General features: G+C 48.1%; 1 protein-coding gene across 1 annotated transcript; it reads left to right on the top strand.

The window, feature by feature from the left end:
* The first annotated feature begins 60 nt into the window (after window positions 1-60).
* On the top strand, window positions 61-11,906 carry LOC116991182 (suppressor of tumorigenicity 14 protein-like). The gene is made up of 2 exons (XM_033049552.1): window positions 61-234; window positions 10,113-11,906. The coding sequence occupies exons 1-2, from the start codon at window positions 61-63 to the stop codon at window positions 10,272-10,274; spliced, it is 336 nt and encodes a 111-aa protein (XP_032905443.1). The 3' UTR covers window positions 10,275-11,906.
* Window positions 11,907-16,458: the final 4,552 nt, after the last annotated feature.

Below are 16,458 nucleotides of genomic sequence, written 5' to 3'. Positions count from 1 at the left end.
CGGCAGATGCCCGGTGTGTGGTGCAGTGGCGGTCAGTAGGGGTGTGGGAGGGGAGTGTTGATGCCGGAGCTGTATCTCTCTCTCTCTCTCGCTGCAGGTGGGTTGGCCACAGTCTTGCAGAAAGCTGAAGTCCGCATCATCCGCAGAAGGAACTGCAACGATCTGCTGAGCGGCATTGTCACCAGCCGCATGCTGTGTGCTGGCTACCTGAGTGGTGGTATTGATGCCTGCCAGGTACGTACGGCACGGACCAGGGACTGGGGACAGGGGACAGGGGACCCGCTCGCTCGCTCGCTCCATCAGCCCACCCCTGGCCAAATCCCCCCATATGTACTGTGGCCCGCATGCACCCTTATTGTGAAGGAGGGAGTGCCAGGTAAGGCCCTGCCCACAGCTCCTCACACAGGGTACACTCACTCCACCAGCACTCTCCTGCTCAATCCCCTGTGTCCCCCACCCTCGCTGTGGTGTGGGTGGCCCTGGTGGAAGTGGGGCATCAATGCACTAGATAGGCCGGGGCAGACAACTCCTCACCAGGGCAACGGAACCCCAGGGGCCTGCTGGTTACCTGGCATCTTCGGCCACTCAGTCCCCCGTTTCCAGTCTGACCTGCTGCAAGGTATGAATGGGGGCAGGGAGAGTGGGAGCAGAACTACGGGACACAGAGGAGACGTGGGTGGGGGGAGCAGGGGGGAACCATGCTTACTAAAGATGGACACAAAATGCTGGAGTAACTCAGTGGGACAGGCAGCATCTCAGGAGAGAAGGAATGGGTGACGTTTCGGGTCAACAATCTTATTCAGACTGAAGTAGTGACTCGACCCAAAACATCACCCATTCCTTCTCTCCAGAGATGCTGCCTGTCCTGCTGAGTTACTCCAGCATTTTGTGTCTATCTTTGATTTAGACCAGCATCTGCAGTTCTTTTCTACAAATGCTTACTGAAAAACGGGGACATCATCCAGGGAGCAGATGTGGAGAAATTGAGTCAGACATCCCGTCCTGCGTGTCTCACCGAGTCCTCACCCACCTCCTCACACCCCTTGCCCATGCATGTCCCACTCACCTGCCCCCTGCTGCCCCGTCCACTGTCCCAGACCCCTCACATGCCCCCTGTGGACTAGCTGACTGCCTGCGATCTGCCTCAGTTGTACAGCGGGTTGTATGTGGGCCTACTGTGGCTCTGTAGCGAGTAGAGACTGCCCATCTGCCCTCAGTAACTGACTGTCCGCACTCCCTGTCCCTATAAACAGGGTCATTTCCTGCACTTTGATTTTGGTCAGTTACTGCCTTCCTCTCATTCAGTTAAACTTAATAAGGCACAACACTTTAAACCTGGAATCAAGCATGCGGTATTTGTAGCTGGAATTCTTGCTGACTTCCTGGTGAAGTCATACAAGAGAGAAACAGGCTCTTCGGCCCATCAGGCCTGTGCCAACCATTGAGCCCCATTTACCAGTTTTTGGTCTATTGCCTATAATGCCTTTGTGAATTAACTGCGGATAGGATGAGAGTGCTGGCGAGTGCAGGAACAGGGAGATACGGGACCTGAACGTGTGGCTGAGGAACTGGTGCACGGGGCAGGGATTTAGATTCTTAGATCACTGGGATCTGTTTTGGAGTAAGGGGGAACTGTACAAAAGGGACGGATTGCATCTTAACAGGTGGGGGACCAGCATTCTGGCAGGCAGGTTTGCCACTGCTACACGGGTGGTTTTAAACTGAATGAGGGGGGTGGGGTGTCAAATGGGATAGACGAGGATGGAGTTAAATGGAAAGGGTTTCTTAAATGTGTGAGCGGAGAGACAGAGGGATGTAAAATGAGGGTAGAAGCAATAGGTAGCAAGGTGAAAAGTAAAAGTGGCAGGCAGACAAATCTAGGGCAAAAATCAAAAAGGGCCACTTTTCAACATAATTGTATAAGGGGTAAGAGTGTTGTAAAAACAAGCCTGAAGGCTTTGTGTCTCAATGCAAGGAGCATGCGTAATAAGGTGGATGTTGAATGTGCAGATAGCTATTAATGACTATGATATAGTTGGGATCACGGAGACATAGCTCCAGGGTGACCAAGGCTGGGAGCTGAACATCCAGGGATATTCAATATTCAGGAGGGATAGACAGAAAGGAAAAGGAGGTGGGTAGCGTTGCTGGTTAGAGAGAAGATTAACGCAATAGAAAGGAAGGACATTAACTTGGAGGATGTGGAATCGATATGGGTAGAGCTGCGAAACACTAAGGGGTAGAAAACGCAGTGGGAGTTGTGTACAGGCCACCTAACAGTAGTAGTGAAGTTGGAGATGGCATCAAACAGGAAATTAGAAATGCGTGCAACAAAGGTAAAACAGTTATAATGGGTGACTTCAAACTACATATAGATTGGGTGAATCAAATTGGCAAGGGTGCTGAGGAAGAGGATTTCTTGGAATGTATGCGGGATAGTTTTCTAAACCAACATGTAGAGGAACCAACAAGAGAGCAGGCTATTCTAGAATCTCTTCCAGTAGTTCAGCAACCACTGACATGGCCTGTGTGTGCTCTCTAGACAACCGGAGTTTCTCTGCTGTTGATGAATAAGCTGGTGCATTGAGGGAGGGAGGGACAGGGCGCAGTGATTCAGCATGGAATCTAGCTCGTTACTGCAGAGGGTGGAGTTGTTCATGGCAGGCTGGGCAGCGGAGGGGGGGGCAACAGTATGGTTGAGGTTCATGAGGAATGGGGTGACTGGAACTGTAGGGAGGTGTGACAAGGTCAGGTATCTGCAGCTTTGGGGTTTGATGCTTAGCTTCTTCTGCCAGCTGTTGCCTCTGGGGAATTGTTTGATGCAACAAGTGGGGTTGCAGGCAAATGTAGACTCAGACGTTTCACCCTTGGTTTGGCCAAGAACCATGGAAGAGGAGACTCAGGGAGTGGCAGTGGAGACACACTGAGGGTGGGGGAATAGAACACGGAGTGGCAGGGAAGGAGACAATAGACAATAGACAATAAGTGCAGGAGTAGGCCATTCGGCCCTTCGAGCCACCACCGCCATTCAATGTTATCATGGCTGATCATCCACAATCAGTAGCCCATTCCTGCCTTCGCCCCATATCCCCTGACTCCGCTATCTTCAAGAGCCCTATCCAGCTCTCTATTGAAAGTATCCAGAGAACCAGCTTCCACCACCCTTTGAGGCAGAGAATTCCATAGACTCACAACTCTCTGTGTGAAAAAGTGTTTCCTCGTCTCCGTACTAAATGGCGTATCCCTTATTCCTAAACTGTGGCCCCTGGTTCTGGACTCCCCCACTTCGGGAACATGTTTCCTGCCCCTAGCATGTCCAAACCCTTAATAATCTTATATTTCATTAAGATATCCTCTCATCCTTCTAAACTCCACAGTATACAAGCCCAGCCGCTCCATCCTCTCAGCATATGACAGTCCCGCCATCCCGGGAATTAACCTTGTGATCCTACGCTGCACTCCCTCAATAGCAGGAATGTCCTTCCGCAAATTTGGAGACCAAAACTGCACACAATACTCCAGGTGTGGTCTCACTAAGGCCCTGTACAACTGCGGAAGGACCTCTTTGCTCCTATACTCAACTCTTGTTATGAAGGCTAACATGCCATTCGCTTTCTTCACTGCCTGCTGTACCTGCATGCTTACTTTCATTGACTGATGAACAAGGACCCCAGATCCCATTGTACTTCTCCTTTTCCCAACTTGACACCATTTAGATAATAATCTGCCTTCCTGTTTTTGCTACCAAAGTGGATAACCTCACATTTATCCACATTATACTGCATCAGCCATGCATCTGCCCACTCACCCAACCTGTCCAAGTCACCCTGCATTCTCATAGCATCCTCCTCACTGTTCACACTGCCACCCAGCTTTGTGTCATCTGCAGATTGCCAAAGTTACTTGTAATCCCTTCATTTAAATCGTTAATATGTATTGTAATTAGCTGTGGTCCCAGCACTGAGCCTTGTGGTACCCCACTAGTCACTGCCTGCCATTCTGAAAGGGACCCGTTAATCCCTACTCTTTGTTTCCTGTCTGCCAACCAATTTTCTATCCATGACAGCACTCTACCCCCAATACCATGTGCTCTAATTTTGCCCACTAATCTCCTATGTGGGACCTTATCAAATGCTTTCTGAAAATCCAGGTACACTACACCCACTGGCTCTCCCTTGTCCATTTTCCTAGTTACATCCTCAAAAAATTAGTCAAGTATGATTTCCCCTTCGTAAATCCATGTTGACTCTGACCGACCCTGTTACTGCTATCCAAATGTGCTGCTATTTCACCATATATAACCATATAACCATATAACAATTACAGCACGGAAACAGGCCATCTCGACCCTTCTAGTCCGTGCCGAACACGTATTCTTCCCTAGTCCCATATACCTGCGCTCAGACCATAACCCTCCATTCCTTTCCCGTCCATATAACTATCCAATTTATTTTTAAATGATAAAAACGAACCTGCCTCCACCACCTTCACTGGAAGCTCATTCCACACAGCCACCACTCTCTGAGTAAAGAAGTTCCCCCTCATGTTACCCCTAAACTTCTGTCCCTTAATTCTCAAGTCATGTCCCCTTGTTTGAATCTTCCCTACTCTCAGTGGGAAAAGCTTATCCACGTCAACTCTGTCTATCCCTCTCATCATTTTAAAGACCTCTACCAAGTCCCCCCTTAACCTTCTGCGCTCCAAAGAATAAAGCCCTAACTTGTTCAACCTTTCTCTGTAACTTAGTTGCTGAAACCCAGGCAACATTCTAGTAAATCTCCTCTGAACTCTCTCTATTTTGTTGACATCCTTCCTCTAATTAGGCGACCAAAATTGTACACCATACTCCAGAATTGGCCTCACCAATGCCTTGTACAATTTTAACATTACATCCCAACTTCTATACTCAATGCTCTGATTTATAAAGGCCAGCACACCAAAAGCTTTCTTTACCACCCTATCTACATGAGATTCCACTTTCAGGGAACTGTGCACAGTTATTCCCAGATCCCTCTGTTCACCTGCATTCTTCAATTCCCTACCATTGACCATGTACGTCCTATTTTGATTTGTCCTGCCAAGATGTAGCACCACACACTTATCAGCATTAAACTCCATCTGCCATCTTTCAGCCCACTCTTCCAACTGGCATAAATCTCTCTGTAGACTTTGAAAATCTACTTCATTATCCACAACCCCACCTATCTTAGTATCATCTGCATACTTACTAATCCAATTTACCACACCATCATCCAGATTATTGATGTACATGACAAACAACAGTGGACCCAACACAGATCCCTGTGGCACCCCACTAGTCACTGGCCTCCAACCTGACAAACAACCATCCACCATTACTCTCTGGCATCTCCCATTCAGCCACTGTTGAATCCATCTTGCTACTCCACCATTAATACCCAACAATTGAACCTTCTTAACCAACCTTCCGTGAGGAACCTTGTCAAAGGCCTTACTGAAGTCCACATATACAACATCCATTGCTTTACCCTCATCAATTTCCCGAGTAACCTCTTCAAAAAATTCAAGAAGATTAGTCGAACATGACCTTCCAGGCACAAATCCACGTTGACTGTTCCTAATCAGACCCTGCTTATATATATTATCTCTAAGTACCCTTTCCATTAATTTGCCCACCACTGACGTCAAACTAACAGGTCTATAATTGCTAGGTTTACTCTTAGACCCCTTTTTAAACAATGGAACAACATGCGCAGTACGCCAATCCTCCGTTTCTAATGACATTTGAAAATTTCTGTCATAGCCCCGGCTATTTCTACACAAACTTCCCTCAATGTCGTAGGGAATATCCTGTCCGAACCTGGAGACTTATCCACTTTTATATTTCTCAAAAGTGTCAGTACTTCCTCTTCTTTGAATCTCATAGTGTCCATAGCTACTCTACTTGTTTCCCTTACCTTACATAATTCAATATCCTTCTCCTTGGTGAATACCGAAGAAAAGAAATTGTTCAATATCTCCCCCATCTCTTTTGGCTCTGCAGATAGCTGTCCACTCTGACTCTCTAATGGACCAATTTTATCCCTCGTTATCCTTTCGCTATTAATATAGCTGTAGAAACCCTTTGGATTTACTTTCACCTTACTTGCCAAAGCAACCTCATACCTTCTTTTAGCTTTTCTAATTTCTTTCTTAAGATTCTTGTTACATTCTTTATACTCTTCAAGCACCACATTTACTCCATGCTGCCTATAATTATTGTAGATCTCTCTCTTTTTCCGAACCGTGTCCAATTTCCCTTGGCTCTTTCCAATTTTTACTATTTCTTTTCAACCGAACAGGGATATAAAGATTCTGTACTCTTAAAATTTCACCTTTAAATGTCCTCCATTTCTCTTCCACATCTTTCCCATAAAACAAACCGTCCCAATTTACTCCTTTTAAATCCTTTCACATCTCCTCAAAGTTAGCCTTTCTCCAATCAAAAATCTCAACCCTAGGTCCAGTTCTGACCCTCTCTATAATTATAACTAATGGTATTGTGATCACTGGTCCCGAACTGTTCCCCAACGCATACCTCTGCCACCTGACCCGTCTCATTTCCTAACAGGAGGTCCAGCACCGCCCCTTCTCTAGTAGGTACTTCTATGTATTGCTGCAAAAAACTATCCTGCACACATTTTACAAACTCCAACCCATCCAGCCCATTTACAGAATGTGTTTCCCAGTCTATGTGTGGAAAATTGAAATCTCCCACAATCACTACCTTGTGCTTACTAGTAATATCTGCAATCTCCTTACATATTTGCTCTTCCAATTCTCTCTCCCCATTTGGCGGTCTATAATACACCCCTATAAGTGTTGCTACCCCTTTCCCATTTCTCAGTTCCACCCAAATAGCCTCCCTAGACGAGCCCTCTAATCTATCCTGCAAAAGCACTGCTGTAATATCTTCCCTGATAAGCAATGCAACACCTCCACCTCTTGCCCCTTCAATTCTATCACACCTGAAGCAACGAAATCCTGGAATATTTAGTTTCCAATCACAGCCCTCCTGCAACCATGTTTCACTGATCGCCACAACATCATACTTCCAGGTGTCAATCCAGGCTCTAAGTTCATCCACCTTTCTTACAATGCTCCTAGCATTAAAATATACACATTTAAAAAACTCACCCTCTCTTATTCTGTTTATTGTCTTTTTCTTCTCTCTCCCCTACATTTTGGGTCAGAGTGCTACCATTCTCTGCCTCCTGCCTCACACTGACTGCTAGCTTTCCCAATTTGAGTCCCTCCCCCCAACCATACTAGTTTAGTTTAAATCTTTTTATTTGAATTTTGAATTTAACAGCAATTTGCATACATACAATGATAACAGACAGTGATAATCAGGACATAATTGTACAACAGTATGTAAACGACCCTCAAAACCCTTACCCTTATCCACCCTCGCCACCCGGGAACAAACAACACTCACATACGTACACATCCACACAAATACGATTTAAAAAAAAAAATTTAAATAAAAAAATAAAATTAAAAAAAAGGAAAAAATAAAATAAAAAAATTAAATACAAAATAAATAAAAAATAAAAAATAAATAAAAAATTTGTGGGGAGGGAGGGGGGGGTTGAGGGGATAGCAGCTGCAATAAGACAGAGATGTGATAGAGGACACTCAGTCCTCTTCCGAGTCCTGAAACAAGTTAAGAGAGTTAACAAGTTCCAGGAAAGGATTCCATGTATCTAGGAATGTCTTGGTAGAGCTTTTGAGAGAGAACCTAAGTTTTTCAAGCTTTAAGTTGTAGAGCACCTCCTTGATCAAGCGGGTGTGTGTCGGGGGACAGGTAAGTCTCCAGTTAAGCAAAATCAGTCTCCGGGCTAACAGGGTTGTAAAAGCCAGGACCCGCTTCAACGCAACAGAGAGGTTGGTGTTGGGGGGAATACCAAAAATAGCTGACAGTGGGTTTAATAGCCCTCTAATCTATCCTGCAAAAGCACTGCTGTAATATCTTCCCTGATAAGCAATGCAACACCTCCACCTCTTGCCCCTCCAATTCTATCACACCTGAAGCAACGAAATCCTGGAATATTTAGTTTCCAATCGCAGCCCTCCTGCAACCATGTTTCACTGATCGCCACAACATCATACTTCCAGGTGTCAATCCAGGCTCTAAGTTCATCCACCTTTCTTACAATGCTCCTAGCATTAAAATATACACATCTAAAAAACCCACCCTCTCTTATTCTCTGTTTATTGTCTTTTTCTTCTCTCTCCCCTACATTTTGGGTCAGAGTGCTACCATTCTCTGCCTCCTGCCTCACACACTGACTGCTAGCTTTCCCAATTTGAGTCCCTCCCCCCAACCATACTAGTTTAAAGTCTCCCCAGTAGCCTTTGCAAATCTCCCCAGTTACCTATGTCGTTGGTACCTATATGCACCACAACCTCAGGCTCCTCTCCCTCCCATTTCAGGATTTATTGGACACGTTCAGACACATCCCTGACCCTGGCACCAGGGAGGCAAACTACCATCCGAATCTCCTGTCTGCGTCCACAGAATCACCTATCCGACTCCCTGACTATAGAGTCCCCTATTACAATTGCCCTCCTCTTCTTTTCCTTACCCTTCTGAGCAACAGGACCGGTCTTTGTGCCAGAGGCCCGGCCGCTGTCGCTGCCCCCAGGTAGGCTGTCTCCCCCACCATTACTCAAACATGAGTACTTATTTTCAAGGTGTACAGCCACCGGGGTACTCACCAGTCCCTGCCTCTGCCCATTGCCCTTCCTAACTGTGACCCAGTTTTCAGTCTCCCGTGGTCACAGGAGTGACCAACTCCCTGTAACTCCTTTCTATGACCTCCTCGCTCTCCCTGAGTAGACAGAGGTCATCGAGTTGCTGCTCCAGGTACCTAACACGGTCCCTTAGGAGCCCCGTCTCGACGCACCTGGCGCAGATGTGGACGTCTGGAGGGCACTCAGACTCCATGAGCTCCCACATCTGACATCCAGAACAGTAAACTGCCCTGGCCCTCATTCTCCCCCTTATCCGAATACAATAAAGCCTTACCCAGGATACAAGCCAATCAGTTGCTTCCTCTGGTCCTCCTCCACCAATCAGAGGCTTCCACCAGACTCCTTCTCTGGAAGTGAGATGGAACGTTGCAGATTTGGGTAACTCACAGCTCCAGGTAACTCCTCCTCGCACCAACGGCTCCCCGGGCCTCTGTAGAAGCAAGCCCCGCGCTGTTTTTATACTCACAGCTCCAGGTAACTCCTCCTCGCACCAACGGCTCCCCGGGCCTCTCTTTTATGATTATCTCCAGCATCTTCCTCACCACTGATGTCAGGCTAACTGGTCTATAATTCCCTGTTTTCTTTCTCCCGCCTTTCTTAAAAAGTAGGATAACATTAGCTATCCTCCAATCCATAGGAACTGATCCTGAATCTATAGAACATGGGAAAATGATCATCAATGCGTCCACCATTTCTAGAGCCACTTCCTTAAGTACCCTGGGATGCAGACCATGAGGGATTTATCAGCTTTCAGTCCCATCAGTCTACCCAACACAATTTCCTGCCTAATGTGGATTTCCTTCAGTTCCTCCGTCACCCCAGATCCTCTGGCCACTAGTACATCAGGAAGATTGTTTGTGTCACCCAGCTTTGTGTCGTCTGCAAATTGTGAAGACGGATCCAAAGTACCTGTTCAACTCATCTGCCATTTCCTTGTTCCCCATGAACTGATCCTGTACTTTCTGTATTATTCCCAGAAATATCTGCCATTGCTGTTCCACTGTCATCCCTGCTAGGGTATCTTTGGCCAGCTCCTCCCTCATGGCTCCATAGTCCCCTTTGTTTAACTGTAATGCTGACATCTCCGTCTCCAATCGTAGAGAGTGACCCAGTGGCAGTGAGGGGTGGAGTGACCCAGAGTGGCAGTGAGGGGTGGAGTGACACAGAGTGGCAGTGAGTGGGGGAGTGACACAGAGTGTGAGGGAGGGGGAGAGTGACATAGAGCGTCAGGGAGGGGGGGAGGGGCAGGGTGTGTGCTCACAGCCGTGTTCAGTGTTGTTCCGGCCCGTGCCACTGCCCGCTGGTCCTGGCACTGACCGTTCGCTGTGTGGTTTCAGGGGGACTCTGGCGGCCCGATGTCCAGCGTGGAGGAAAACGGCAAGGTGTTCCTGGCCGGCATTGTCAGCTGGGGGGACGGCTGTGCCAGGAAGAACAAGCCCGGCGTCTACACCAAGGTCTCCAAGTTCCGGGAGTGGATCAAGGGACACACTGGATTGTAGATGTGGACTCACTCCAGCCTGGGTACCCAAACATCGTCCCATCACAGAGTAGCGGTGTGGAGCTCACACTGGCACTGGATCTGCTCCACACTTGCCCAACTTGTAGATAATGTACAGTCTCGTCTAATCAATGCCATCTGTGAAGATTTTGTGGGGTGATTGGTTATTTAGTGTTCTGAATAAATGCTGATGATGGGGTGGGAGGGTCTGTGGATGAGGGGATTTGTACAGTGAGCTGGAATACTGCAGTGGCCCTCCCCCCCCTCCTTCCTCCCCTCCCTCCTCCTCCACATTACCCACCCTCCCCTCATCTCCCCCCTGGGCTGGGCTTGGTCAGACTGCGCTGCTCACAAACTGCAGTTTAGTTTCCTCAGCTCACTTGTTGAAACTCTGTGAAGGGAAGTCCGTGCATCATTTGCTGGATGATCTGCTGGACTACATGTCTGTTCGTATCACTGTGACGTTCCAGACCCATCCCGACCACCAGGGACCTGGCTGTGTGTGCTCCCATTCCGTCAGGTACATAACGTGGCACTGGGGTTAAACCCTTTTCTAGTCTGTGTGAGGATGGTACACGGCAGACCTCACTGTCTCCCTCACTCCCTCTCCCTTCACTCCCAGCACACTTCAGCCAGAGACTCTGCTTGAGGAGGTGCTTGGTGCAGTGAGGGGTCTGCTCACAGGCTGCGGGATCTTTCTGCCCCCTCACCCTCTGCCCTCTGGTCTCGTCGGGAGTGCTGTCGTGCCGTGGTGCTGCCATGCCGTGGTGCTGTCGTGCCGTGGTGCTGCCGTGCCGTGGTGTTGCCGTGCCGTGGTGCTGTCGTGCCGTGGTGCTGTCGTGCCGTGGTGCTGCCGTGCCGTGGTGCTGCCCCTCTGCCCCCTTGGTTTTAAATGTGAAGCATGAAGGAAGTTAGAGTGAGTCCATGTTGACAGCCTGGTGCAGAGGACCAGTTGGCGATGATGTGGACATGGTGAGGGGTTTGTTGTTGTTCCTGTGCCACTAGGGGGGTGACCACATACCCACGCCACACTGACCCCTCTCCCTAAAGAGCAACTGGTCAATCAGCTGCAGGGGCTCCACATGTCGAGCGGCATCTGTGGAGGAGAGACATTGATGATGGTTTGGGTAGAAACCCCCGGACACAGGGTTTGACAATTTCTCCCTCCTCCACAGAGGCTGCTCGACACGCTGAGTTCCCACAGCAGATGGATCATTGGTCCCATCTCGTCGGGCAGCATCTCTGGAGAAAAGGAATGGCGTTTCAGGTCGAGACTCTTATTTAGACGACCTGAAATGTCACCTATTCCTTCTTTCCAGAGATCCTGCCTGACCCACTGAGTTACTCCAGCACTTGGTGTCTGTCTTTAGTGTAAACCACAGTTGTTCCTCCCATCTGTAGCCCCTGTGCCACAATGTCCTGAACAGTGTTCCTTTGGTTGAGCTGATCGGCCAGTGGTTGCCAGTGCCGATGTCTGTGTAGCCCTGTGGACAGACGGATGCAGGAGTGCCTTTCACACACATGCCACCATCTTCCATTGTACTGTCTGCTTTCACACTGGAGGTCAGTTTCATGCTCACCAGTGTTTTTATATTCAAATTTTTCTACTAAAAATAAACTGGAAATGAGTGTGTGTTGCCTCATCTGAGATTCATTCCATTTATCGTGTGTCTTGTTGCCCTGTTGGCCATAGTGACGGGTCATATTGTTCCTTGACAGAGTATGTGGACCTAACGCCTAAGATGCAAACATTGCGATTTAACCAAATCCAACCCACATACATAAACATCCTCTTAAAAAACAAATAGTCTTTCCCTCAAGCTGCAGGTTGCTGCCAACTGTGGGATTGGCAGAGATGGCATTGGGTCCAAGGTTGGCATCGAATGCCCGAGGTGGATGTCGGACTGTCCAGATTTTCCCCATCTTAGTCCTTTGCAAACTGAACATTTTGGAGGCTCCTGTAGGGCCAGAGACCTGGATTTGATCCTGACCATGGGTGCTCTCTGTACGGAGTTTGCATGCTCTCCCTGTGACCACGTGGGTTTTCTCCGGGTGCTCCGGTTTCCTCCCACGCTCCAAAGATGTGCAGATTTGTAGGTTAATTGGCATCTGTAAATTTTAAATTGTCCCTAGTGTGTAGGATAGTGCTAGTGCATGGGGCGAACGTTGGTCGGCGCGGACTCGGTGGGCTGAAGGGCCTGTTCCACACTGTATCTCTAAAGTCTAATGATCAATGTTTTGGGAACGTTCTGACTCCCCTGACATTTATTTTCAAGATGCAGCACTAATCAGCTGCTGCAGTGTTGGATGGACAGGTGTTCCAACCGCACACTGTAAGCTCCTCAACTCACCTCATTGCACAGTTGCAGCTGCGCACACCAAGGGGACCCTGCCCACATTACCAGTGGGGCACGGCTTCTGGTGGGGGAGGGGGGAGTGTCCTGCTGCCGGGGGAGGTGGACAGCTTCAGGCAGTGGCCAGTGGGGTTCTGGAGGGCTAGTATGGGTGCTGTGGGCTGAAGGGACTGGTTTGCAGAGGGCTAGTGTGGACATTGTGGGCCGAATGGATTCTTGGACTCACAATTCACTCGCTCACGGCTGGTGGACACAGTTCATTCGCTCACGGCTGGTGGACTCACAGATCACTCACTCACGGCTTGTGGACTCACAGTTCACTCATTCATGGCTTGTGGACTCACAGTTCTGGACTCAAACTTCCTCAAACTCAACTTCCAAGTCTTCTGGGCTGATTGACCTTGGGGGCTTTATTCTCTCTCCTGGAAGGGGCATTACCTTCATGGTGAATGACAGGCGAGAAGACCAATCACGATTTTTTAAACCTTCATAACTTTTCTAATATTCCACCGATCGGAACAAAACTTGGTGCGCTTGGAGCAGAGGAGAATGGTGAGTAAGTTTTTGCGCAAATTTAAAAACAATGCGGACCGGAAGTGGTCAAGATGAGAGTTTTAGTAATAGTATAGATATAGATAGACATGTGGGCCAACCTTTTTACACAGATAATGGTGGGTATCTGGAACACATTGTCAGGAGTGGTGGCAGAGGTAGGTCAGAGGCCTTTGGATCCACACGTGGATATGCATGGAATGGAGAGGTATGGATTATGTGCAGGCGGACGGAAGCTGGTCTTGCCAACAGGTTCGGCACAGATGTTATGGGCCGAATGGCCTATTCCAGTGCTTAGTTTTAGTTTAGTTTAGAAATACAGCATGGAAGCATGCCTTTTACCCCACCGAGCCCACACCGACCATTCATCACCTCTTCACGCTAGTTCTATGTTATCCCACTTTCACATTCACTACCTACAAACTAGGAACAATTTACAGAGGCCAATTAACCTGATAACCTGCACATCTTTGGAATGTGGGAGGAAACTGGAGCACCTGCAGGAAACCCACGTGGTCACAGTGGGAATGTGCAAACACCGACAGCACCCGAGGTCAGGATCAAATCCTCTGGCGCTGTGAGGCAGCAGTTTTACCAGCTGTGCCACTGTGCTGCCGTTTAAAGATGGCAGGTAGACACAGCAATAACATTTTAGCTATAGCAGTGCTGCACTGACCAATATTGTCAAGAGTGTTTTATTGTCATATGTCCCAGGCAGAACAATGGCATTCTTACTTGCAGCAGCACAACAGAATATGTATTCTGTCCTAGGTCTCCTCCATTGTCAGAGTGAGGCTAAACGCAAATTGGAGGAACAGCATTTCATATTTCGCCTGGGCAGCTTACAGCCCAGTGGTATGAATATTGATTTATCTAACTTCAGGTAGCCCTGGCATTCCCTCTCTTGCTATCCCTCCCCCACCCAAACCGCACCAGCTTCTCATTTTCACCCAACAAACAGCTAACAATGGCCTGTTTCCTTTATCATTGTTACTCTTTTGCATATCTTTCATTCATTGTTCATCTCTCCACATCACAGTCTATTTATCTCGTTTCCCTTATCCCTAACCAGTCTGAAGAAGGGTCTCGACCCAAAGTCACCTATTCCATCTATCCAGAGATGCAGACTGTCCCGCAGTTACTCCAGCTTTTTATATCTATCTTCAGAATATGTAAACTACTTTGTAAACAATATAATTAAAGAGAAAAGAAAAGTTCAGTTTACACATATATATATATACTAGACTAAGTGGGACCCGTTGGGTCCCATGTTCACACGGGAGGGCTGGTCCCCCGACGCAATATTCCACCTCGCCACCAATTCCAATATTGGTAGCTAGCGGGGGGGCTTTCTGGAGTGCTGGTATGGGCTCTTGGGGTGGCAGCTCAGTCCCTCAAGCCTGATCTGCTGGCAGCTCACTCACGGCTGGTGGGCTGGCAGTTGACTCATGACTATTCCTTGAAATTCCATTTCAAGCAGGGTGCAAGGCCACCAAATTCAAATCCATGTTCCTACCATTTCAAGCAGGGTGCAAGGCCACCAAATTCAAGTGCAGTTTCTTACCACTATGAGCAGGATGCAAGGCCACCGAATTCAAGTGCAGTTTACAACCACTTCAAGCAGGGTGCAAGGCCACCGAATTCAAGTGCCGTTTCATACCACTTCATGCTGGATCCAAGGCCACCAAATTCAAGTGCAGTTTCATACCACTTTCAGCAGGGTGCAAGGCCACCAAATTCAGTGCAGTTTCATTCCACTTCAAGCAGGGTCCAAGGCCACCAAATTCAAATGCAGCTTCATACCATTTCATGCAGGGTGAAACCACCATAACACCAAACTCACAGTTCAGTAGACATTCAGTGTGTTCAGTTGATTCACAGCTCAGACAGAGTCATGACCTCTCCCTCGCCCATCATGCAGAGACTGAGCCACACCCACACTTCCGGGTTTTATAACCCCTCCCCCTCCCACCGGAAAAGGTGTGGCTTTCAGGGCGTGATTGACAGGAGAGAGATTCTCAACATTTTCTAAACACTAATAACACTTTTATTTTTAATTGATGGGAAGAATTCTCTACACTTGCTCAGCGGAGGGGGACTGAGTAAGATGGCCAAAAGTGACAGCCGTAAGTGGTAGCATTTTATCTAAAATCAATATACAGTGCAAACAGGAAGTAAGTGCATTTGCAGTAGTGCCTTTTAACTTCAAGCCAAAGCACCCAAGCCGCCATTTGCAGTAAGTAGTGCCTTTCAACTTCAAGCCAAAGCACCCAAACCACCATTTGCAGTAAGCAGTGCCTTTCAACCTCATGCCACCATTTGCAGTAAGTAGTGCCTTTCAACTTCAATCCAATGCACCCACGCCACCATTTGCAGTAAGTAGTGCCTTTCAACTTCAAGCCAAAGCACCCAAGCCACCATTTGCAGTAAGTAGTGCCTTTCAACTTCACCAACGCGAGCCTGGGCGACTTCGGGGCTGTGGTTGCGGTGCGGCACAACTTCCAACCTGACTTTGGAGCCTCGGAGGCTCGACCGCGGGCCAGTGGACGACATCATCGGGAGCTCGAGTTCTGTTTTCCGGAGCTCCCGCAACTACAGCTGCGTCCGCTGGACTGGAGGACGGCAGCTTCGGCAGCTTCGACCGCCCCGGGCCGCGGAGTTTGAACCGGCCCGTTTGCGGAGCACGGATTCAGCCGCGGGACTTACCTACCATCACCCGGCGGGGTCACAACATCGGAGGCTTGGATTGCCTCAGCGCAGAGGGAAAGCAAGGAGGGAAGAGACAATGACTTTGGGACTTTAAACTGTGTTGAGTGTTTGTTATTTATTCTATGTTATGACTGCAGGCTAAACCATATTGTTTGTTTTGTTTTTGTTTTTGTCTTTTGTTTTTACCTTGTTTGGGATGTGTTTACCTTGTGTGGGACTAAAGATGGAAATTAGCTACTGGCTACAATCTTGCATATTACATGCAAATGTTTATTAATATGCACTGTCCCTAATAAATTCAATTCAATTCAATTCAATGCCACCATTTGCAGTAAGTAGTGCCTTTCAATCTCATGCCACATTTGCAGTAAGTAGTACCTTTCAACTTCAAGCCAAACTCCCAAGCCACCATTTGCAGTAAGAAGTGCCTTTCAACTTCAAGCCAAAGCACCCAAGCCACCATTTGCAGTATGTAGTGCCTTTCAACTTCAAGCCAAAGAACCCAAGCCACCATTTGCAGTAGGTAGTGCCTTTCAACTTCAAGCCGAAGCACCCAAGCCACCATTTGCA

Source organism: Amblyraja radiata, chromosome 33 (genome assembly GCF_010909765.2).
Source record: "Amblyraja radiata isolate CabotCenter1 chromosome 33, sAmbRad1.1.pri, whole genome shotgun sequence".
NCBI lineage: Eukaryota > Metazoa > Chordata > Chondrichthyes > Rajiformes > Rajidae > Amblyraja > Amblyraja radiata.
This window is presented reverse-complemented; position numbering and strand designations above follow the sequence as displayed.